Here is an 8,303-nt window from a genome sequence, read left to right as displayed (position 1 = left end):
AAGAAGTTGTAATACAGTGTAAAAATCTGCTGGCTCTTTAAAGCATATTAAAAAAAGTAGTATATAAGATATCCTCAATTCCACATGAGTTTGTGTTCCAAGGAAAATAAGTGTGTTGCAGGTTACTTCTTTTTATTCTGTTAATTTATTCTAGTTAAAAAGGGGGGAGGGGAAGGGGAAATTACAAAATAAAATACTTTTAAAATAAAATTTCAGTTAATATTAGTCTCTAAAATTCAATTTAAAAAAAGTTTCACAAAATAAATATACTGAGTCAACTATAATAGCAATAACTTTTATTTAAAATATTTTTAATCTTGGAAACCTCATTTTACATGAGTTTCCAGCTAATTATTAGAGTCAGAAACAAAGAAAATAAAGCCAGAGAAAATCCGCTGTAGAAAAAATACACAAGAAACATTTCTACATGTGAAAAAGAGTAAATAGTATCTGAACATCAAGTCTTACTCTCAATTTGATCTCTTCTAGTGAACACTACTATCAACCTTGAGATCTGATTTGTTCTTGTCATTCTTCACCGAGTAGATGAAATATGTTAAGGTGTCTTTTTCATTCACTGGAATAGACCTAAAGTGGCAACCAACTATCTATAAAGAAAAACAAACAAACAAACAAAAATAGATATGAATAGGTTTCATCAACTAGGTAATAAGAAAATCTTATTTTATCAAAGTAAAAAGTGTTGTGATAGTAAGAGTTATATCTTTAAAGAAAGAATTGTATTTAACAAAATACAAGCAGGATAGAAGGCATATTAAAGATTTTATAAATAAGACATAGTGTGATTTCAAAGGGCATTCCTACCTTGCTCCACTAAATATATAGTGTTTAGCTGATTTCCTTTATTTTAAATTTTATGATTTGAATTTAAATAAGAAAGTATTGTCACTTTCAAATATTGCCTATCAATGAAAGAAATGAAATGTTTATCTGAATCTTAATACTTTAGATTCTATTCCTAGGAAAGGATAAATATAAAGTTGAAATTATTCTTGGTATTAGAGAAACAACATATTTCACAAATACATTATTGCAACTTAAATTCATTCATTCAATGGAAATACTCTACTAGTTAAGATTCCTTGAAAAACATTTCCTAATAAATATTATATGGGGCAAGGGCAGCATGGAAAAGGCCAGGTCCAACTTTTACCAACTCCACAAAGAGTGAATATCCCCATTGTTAGGTACCAAACAAATGGCTACCAGCTCAGACATGGCCCCACAGGGGAGCAAAGGGTGGCAAGTGGTGCTTCAAAAATCTACCTCAAAAAAAATTAAAAAAAAAAAAAAATCTACCTTACTTACACATTCCTACCTGGCCATGTTGCCAGGTCTAAAATAATGGAATGGATTAAAAAAATAAAAAGTTCTAAAACCATAGTTGATGACTGAAGAAGGACAAGGTATAGAGTTATAGAGTTCCATAGAGTCATAGTCTTGGAAAAACCAGTGGAGCGTTGTCATTTGTCAAAATTAACTCAACTGCAGTGGGTTCTGTGTGTCTGTGTTGTGCTGTTGTTAGGCGTCATTGAGTTGGTTCCAACTCATAGTGACTCTTTGTAAACAAAGAAAAACTGTACAGTTCTATGCCATCCTCAAAATCAGTGCTATGTTTGAGCCCATTGGTTCAGCCAGTGTGTTGAGGTTATTGAAATATATTATTAAAAATAACCAGCTCTTTAGTTTGAATTTGTTGCAAATCAAAGATGCAATAAGTCAATCAATTAGTATATGGCATAGTTTAATCAAGGTAGATAAAACCTACAGTTACGCTATATTTATGTACTGTAGATTTTATTTATTCTAGAGAAAAACTGGATTCTTTTTTTCCTCGCCTAAATAAGATAACTCTAATGGAGCAGTTCTAATCTGTACAAATGTGGTTACAATGACTTGAAATCAACTCCAAAGCAACCACCACCACCACCACCAACATAATAAATTGGAAAAAAAGAATTCTACCTTAAATTGGTACACTGGATGATACTAATTAAAAAATCCTACCAACACATCATGCTTTCAATTTAATATATATACTTTAGAAAATGTTAGGTAACTATTAAATTCAAATTGAAGAATATAAGAAAATGAATTTATATAGCTTTATTTCTATTCTGTTTGGTAGGTTAAATTTTTTTTTAAAAAATATAATTCAACTTTAAATATATAAATATCTTAATATTTTGGTTTTAGTATTTTCTGAGAAAACACATTTTCAGCCAACTCTCTAAAGGACTAGATCCAACAGAATTCTTACATGAAACTATAAATACGTTTATTTGAAAGTTTAATTCTTTTCTCTTTTAGATATGAAAAAACCCATTGATACTGAAATAAAACAGAAAAAAAAAAGAAATTCTGAAATAATTAAATTAGAAAGATATAGAACATTATTTAGGAATTCATCTCTTGACCTATTCTACCAGAAACTTCAAAAGATAAATCCTAAGGAAGGTGCTAATGTAGATTATTTTATTTTGCTCTATTTAGATGCTCAATAAATATTTACTGAATGAACAGAATTCTTAAATTGGAAAATTTCTAGAACAGAGATAGAAAAATTGTCATTCAATATTTTTAAAGTCATTTTAGAGGAAGAAAAGAAAATGACACACAATCCACTGAGTACTCAATTCATGAAGGAATTCTGTAAGTAGCAGAGAAAATCTCTGGACTAGACTTTTCTGGCAGATATTCTGCTAACTTTGATCTATCTGGTGAAAATGTATTATTACATCCCTCATGTCGCTAATTTAATTAGCATAAATTATCTCTAACTGGTGTTTACAATCACATTTAAGGTTTGAATAGTTTAAATTCATACATACTTCAACAAGTTGTGCTTTATTAAGTCCTGGTCTGGTTGGCAGCTTGAAGTGCCTTTTGTACCTCCTAAGTGTATTTACTTGTAATTGGTATAAATCAACCTAGGGGGGAAAAAATCAATCAATAAATAATTGAAAACTTATCATTAGTATGTTTAATTAGAGATATTTCTATTTCAACACAATACAAATTTAGTTCTTTTCTTTTTAATTTGGCAGGCAGAGGGAGGGGGTGAAGGAAATGGAAAAGATACAGTGAGGACCGAAAAGACAGGGCAATGGTAGGCAGAGTTCAATGATCGTTACTTTTATAAAACACAATGTATAGTAATGATTGTATAACACACAATATGAATGAAGAAAAGTGTGAAACACAATGTATAACTTTGTATGCAAACCAATATAAATAAAAAGAAAAAACTTATCAAAATGCTTTAAAAACTGTGGAGAAGAAGTTAAAAGACAATAGAGCTTTAAGAACTATCAACTGAAAATAGGTTAACTGCATGTTAACTGTGTATAACTGGATATATCCAGTTTTGCTTTAATTTTCACCTTTTCTCAAATGCTTTAAACATTTAAAAATATTGTTCATATAGCTTAATTACAGTTTCAGAATGGAATACTTAGGATTTACATTTAACATACAAAACTTTCATCTACCTCTGGAGTATCAATATCTTGTACTGGTGAGTCACCTCCATCATCATCACTCCCCTTTCTCTTTCTTCTGTTTCGAACACTCTGAATTAAGTTTTTATGATAATCACAAATGTAAAGATGCCTTGCCTGTAACAGAAAAATTTCAGACTGCTGCTCAAATGTGAATACATAAGCCACAATAAATTTAAAATAATATTGGAGAAAAAGCCAAGCAGTTGTTAAAACAATGTTTAAGTCGTTTGTTTAACCTGTTAGATATACAAGTAGTCCCTTATTTACAATGAGCTTCATTTCTAGCAACTCTACGGTAAATCATATCTGCTGAAAAAAGAATTTTAAAAGTCAAATCTCTCTATTTTTTATTATTATTGCTTTAGTATTAGTATCTTTAGGAATCCAGTCTTCAAACTTCTACAAGGGAATGTCTGAGAATGATAACATGAGTAAATTACAAGCTGCAACACTGTATGTACATATTACTCACCATAGGCATACAAAAACAGTGCAAAATGTCTTAAGTGCATAGCTAGTAATTTACAATAATATAAACTAACTGTACTGTTAACAGGACAGAAGAATAGAGGCGCCAGTGAAGAAAGGTAGGTAGAGAAGAAGAAATTCCACCCTCTGGGTTTTGTGTCAGCAAACTGCAACCAGGATGGACTGAATAAGCAAATTAAGGCTGGATTTTTAATTGACAAGAGGAAAGATGATATTATCTACAATCGTATTATCTGTTTGATAGAATTTCTTTAGCTAAATAAGAGTATATTTTTTTAAATAAGAGTATATTTTAATAGCACAAATGCACTCTTTTTAATTTTTATTCCTAACTTAATGTCCAAATTATATATCAGACACAAAAAGCTTTATCTATTTTTTATAAATATGTTTTTCATTATATAGTACAAGTATATTTACATTTCCATTACTGTTTCCTTTAATATGGAAATAATTGTATTTATCTATAATGTGCTTTGTCCAAATAAAGCAGTCAACCAATTATTCCATTCACCTGAAAAGTTTCTCAGGAACACGATGGCAGAATTATCTCAGCTGGTGGAAAGAAGCATAAATTAACTTTCCAAAAACTTTGTCATGTCTCTTGAGAGTTGTACATGTGAAATCTAATGGGGCTTCATATACAGTCATCCCTTGAAAGAAACAAATAGGAGGGAAGCGACCAGATTTTTAACAGTAAAAAGATTTTAAACTAAGCTAAGTGCAGTTTTCAAAAGTTAAAGGACATACGTTAGATTCTGGCGTCTTGTTTATTTACACACACAGTCAAGCCAACACTCCAAAAAAGGGACAAGGGCTGTTTCTGAGGTGGCCAAGGGCAACACAAGCAAAAAAAAAAAAAAAGGAATGGAGAAAAGATCCTGATGGCTGCTGCCCAGCCCACCAGAGGCTGCATGCTCCGCACACTCAGAGCAGCTGACTCAGCGGCCGTGCTCCCTCCCCTGCTCCCTGCAAGGGGGCTGCCCTCCTCCCCACGGTGCTCCAGCCCAAGAATGAAACGGCTCAGCCTTGTCTGGGCTGCAAAGTCCTGCAGGACTCTACTTTCCCAAGACAAGGGGAACTGCTCCCCGGGGCTGAGCACTAGCGCTGGCAACAAAACAAAGGCGCCTCCATGCCAGGAGCTGCTGCGGGGCTGCACGCAGAACTCCTCCTGGCCCTCCGAGAGGCGATCCCCTTTGTCTGATTTCCAGATTATGACGAGGGAGGAAAGAGGAAGCGAGCGCTCATGAGCGCGCAGAGGGGGCGAGGGAGGCCCACAGCGAGCGGGTGTCCGTCCGTGTTTGTGTGCATTGGGGTACCCGTCGGAGTTGGCTGTGACTTTTGCTAGTTGCTTCTTAAAGATCGATCCCACAACTGATCAACACTGTTACCAACTCGATGGAGTGCACCCTGCATCCAACAACTCCGGATCTTTGCACAACACCCGGCGTCCCCGCGGCTAACGCTGGGCAGTCCTGCGGTCACTTACGCTCTTGTCCAGTTCGATCTTCACCTTCTTCTGGGAGATGCTCTTCTGAATTCTCTTGCTGAAGCTGGCGTTCCCGGCTGCCCGGTTGCACCTCTCTCCATCCTCCCGCAGACAGCAGAGTTGTCCCGGGCCAGGACCCGCCGCTCCCGGGGGCCCGGCCGCCGAAAGTGCCCCTGCGCCTGGCACCTCAGCTCCGGCACCCGCCCCGGCCCCATTCCCGGCTGAAGCGGCGGCTGCGGCAGCAGCTACCACGGCGGCCACGGCGGCGGCAGCGTCCCCGCCACGGCTCATCTCCTCAGGGGTGAAGCCGTTCATGTCTTCGTGCTCCGGGTCCTGGTGCTGACAGAAATCTGCACTCCTATGGCCGCTCCTCCCCTCAGATGGGGTGCTCAACACAGGCTGGGGTCCCAGCCTGGTCTCGCAGGCACCTGACCAAGAATGGGCAGTTCACTCTTCTCACCGTGCCCAGCAAAAGCAAAGCCAGATTCCAAGTGTTCCAGTTCTGCTGGAGTCAGCTGGGGTAGGGAGAGTGAACAGTGCTAAGGGTCGGGATTCTGAATCTGGCGGCGCTTCCAGAAACGACCCAGATCACTGTCACATGCAGAGTCTCCAGCAGTTGAACGCTGCGCCTCCGCCTCCCTGCAGCCCTTTGAGTTGCGCAGGCGCCACGCGCCCCCCTCCCTCGTGGCCACGTCCACTCAGTCGCAGAGCACTATGGAGATTGTAGTTTCCTACTGTAAGCTAAGTTCCATTTAGATCCCGCCCCTTGAGAGTTGAAGGAACTACTCATCCTAGCATGCATCTCGCGGCGAAGGGCTGCCCTTGAAAGCTCTGAGGCTCGCTTTTTTTTTTTTTTTAAACAAAACAAAACACTGGGCTAACAGTAGTGTGAGGTTGTGAGTTGTGATGTTTTTCACACTCGTGTCTCTTCTGGGAAGTTGGCTGGGATTAGTTCCTGGGATTTTTCGATAATAAAGTACCTCTCTGATCACACCCGTCACTCTACTTTTGAGGCAAAACCCAGAAAGAGAATGTGGGAGTAAACCTGTGGAGGATGCAGGGTGGTGAAGAGTTTCGGGCCCATTTTCGTTGTGGTGGAAAACAGTATTTTGTGTGATCACACTTTTAGGGAAAACCCAAATCAAGAACTCAGACATCCTGGTGTTCATTGGATCTTGGAAATCCCGCAGCTAACACCTCAGAACAGCCCCGTTCATTCGCTAACTAAATTAAGTGCCTGCCGGATGGTGAACGCTCTTTCCTAGCCCTTGATTTTGACAGATCTTCGCTACAAATTTCTCCCTGTTAGCTGTTTCTAAGCTTTGCATATTCCTACAAAGAATCTGCCTTGCTTTGGGGCACACACAGTCTGCGACTTTCTGAAGTGGACAGTAACCGACTTGACAATAACAGCTTCTATTCATCGCCACCCCCTTCCATTTCGCCTCACCTGGATCTGGAGAAGGGCGGAGTCTAAGGGCATGGGAAATCACCACCAGTGCCTAATCAGCTTGCTTGTTCTTCAAAAACGTCCTAACATTAGCTTATGGAGAAAGGGGGAAAGGAAACTGTCTTTCTCTCCTGCCTTCGTGCCTGCCCTTGTATATGTGTGCGTGCATGGGTGCTCGTGTGCTTGCGAAGGGCGGGGTGACAGGATGAGGGGGGACTGATATGAAAGCTGCAGTTTTGCAGTAACTTGGTTACAGCACTTTGTCAGTAGAAATCCTGTGTTTCTCAATCCAGTGTTTATACAAAAATACTTAATACATTTCAGGCTGTTTGTCCTTTTGACAGTTAGCGTTGATGTGCCTTGGTGAAATACGATTTTTTAAAAATGTAAAATGTCATTTAAGCTGCTGTTCAAAGGTATCCTTGCATCAGTATTTCAGTTCTAGGATATGGGAAGGGGGGGTGAGGAAGCCATTAGTACATCTAGTAGGGAAAAGGAAGATGCTGTAGAAGTACTTTGTCTTTTTAAAGCAACAATTTCCAGTAGGGTACACACTAACCATATAAGGTTATTGAACAGTTTGATGTTATTGCCACAGAAAAAAAAAAAAAAACAAAACCAAAAAGAGCATTTTTAGTTTAATTTTAATTACTTTAAAGCTAATAGTGATTCAGTTAGTGGAAAATTGTTTCGTGTATTTGAAACAATTTAGATATGTAAATATAGTATTTAAACTTATATTTTAAGAAAATTAATCATCTGAATTGATATGTGCTATTAAACTATATTACACATTGAGTTTAAAGCACTGAGTACAAAAATAGTATTAAACAGTCCATTATTTTTTTTTGTTTTTCTTTTTTTATTTATTTTAAATTTCAATGAACATTTACAGAGATTTTGGAATTCCATTCATTCATTGTTGCACCCTTCTCCCCGCCTATCCCCCCTGTCCCCCACCCTCTTTGCTCCTCTCCTTCAAAAGCAAAAGAAAAACTCCCTTTTTGGTACCCAATCCCCCCCATCCCCCAACCCCAAATATAATCCACTCTGCAAGCCTCATTCCTTACTCTTACGATAAACGTAATGCCCTAAAATAGAAAATATTCTCTCCCCCAAAGACTTCAATGCCGTAAACATATTTCATCCAGTTTTCCTCAGTCTTGCCCCTATCCCGATGTCAGCCTCATTCTACAACAGTGGCACCATATAGCATTTGTCCCTTTGTGACTGAGATACCTCTCTCGGCATAATGTCCTCCAGGATCACCCATTTTGAATAATATTGCATGAGTTCCTTGTTTTTCAATGCAGCATAATATTCCATTGTGCGAATATACCACAGCTTCTCT

At 38.0% G+C, this 8,303-nt stretch overlaps 1 protein-coding gene across 1 annotated transcript; it reads right to left on the bottom strand.

Moving 5' to 3' along the window:
- Positions 1-281: 281 nt before the first annotated feature.
- Positions 282-5,874, bottom strand: SAP30 (Sin3A-associated protein, 30kDa). Its single transcript, XM_006882212.1, has 4 exons — positions 5,503-5,874; positions 3,513-3,638; positions 2,853-2,951; positions 282-608 (listed from the first exon to the last, which is right to left on the bottom strand). The coding sequence occupies exons 1-4, from the start codon at positions 5,815-5,817 to the stop codon at positions 486-488; spliced, it is 663 nt and encodes a 220-aa protein (XP_006882274.1). The 5' UTR covers positions 5,818-5,874; the 3' UTR covers positions 282-485.
- Between the last annotated feature and the right edge of the window lie 2,429 nt (positions 5,875-8,303).

This window comes from Elephantulus edwardii, unplaced genomic scaffold (genome assembly GCF_000299155.1).
Source record: "Elephantulus edwardii isolate Elephantulus edwardi_28Jun2011 unplaced genomic scaffold, EleEdw1.0 scaffold00018, whole genome shotgun sequence".
Lineage (NCBI taxonomy): Eukaryota > Metazoa > Chordata > Mammalia > Macroscelidea > Macroscelididae > Elephantulus > Elephantulus edwardii.
This window is presented reverse-complemented; position numbering and strand designations above follow the sequence as displayed.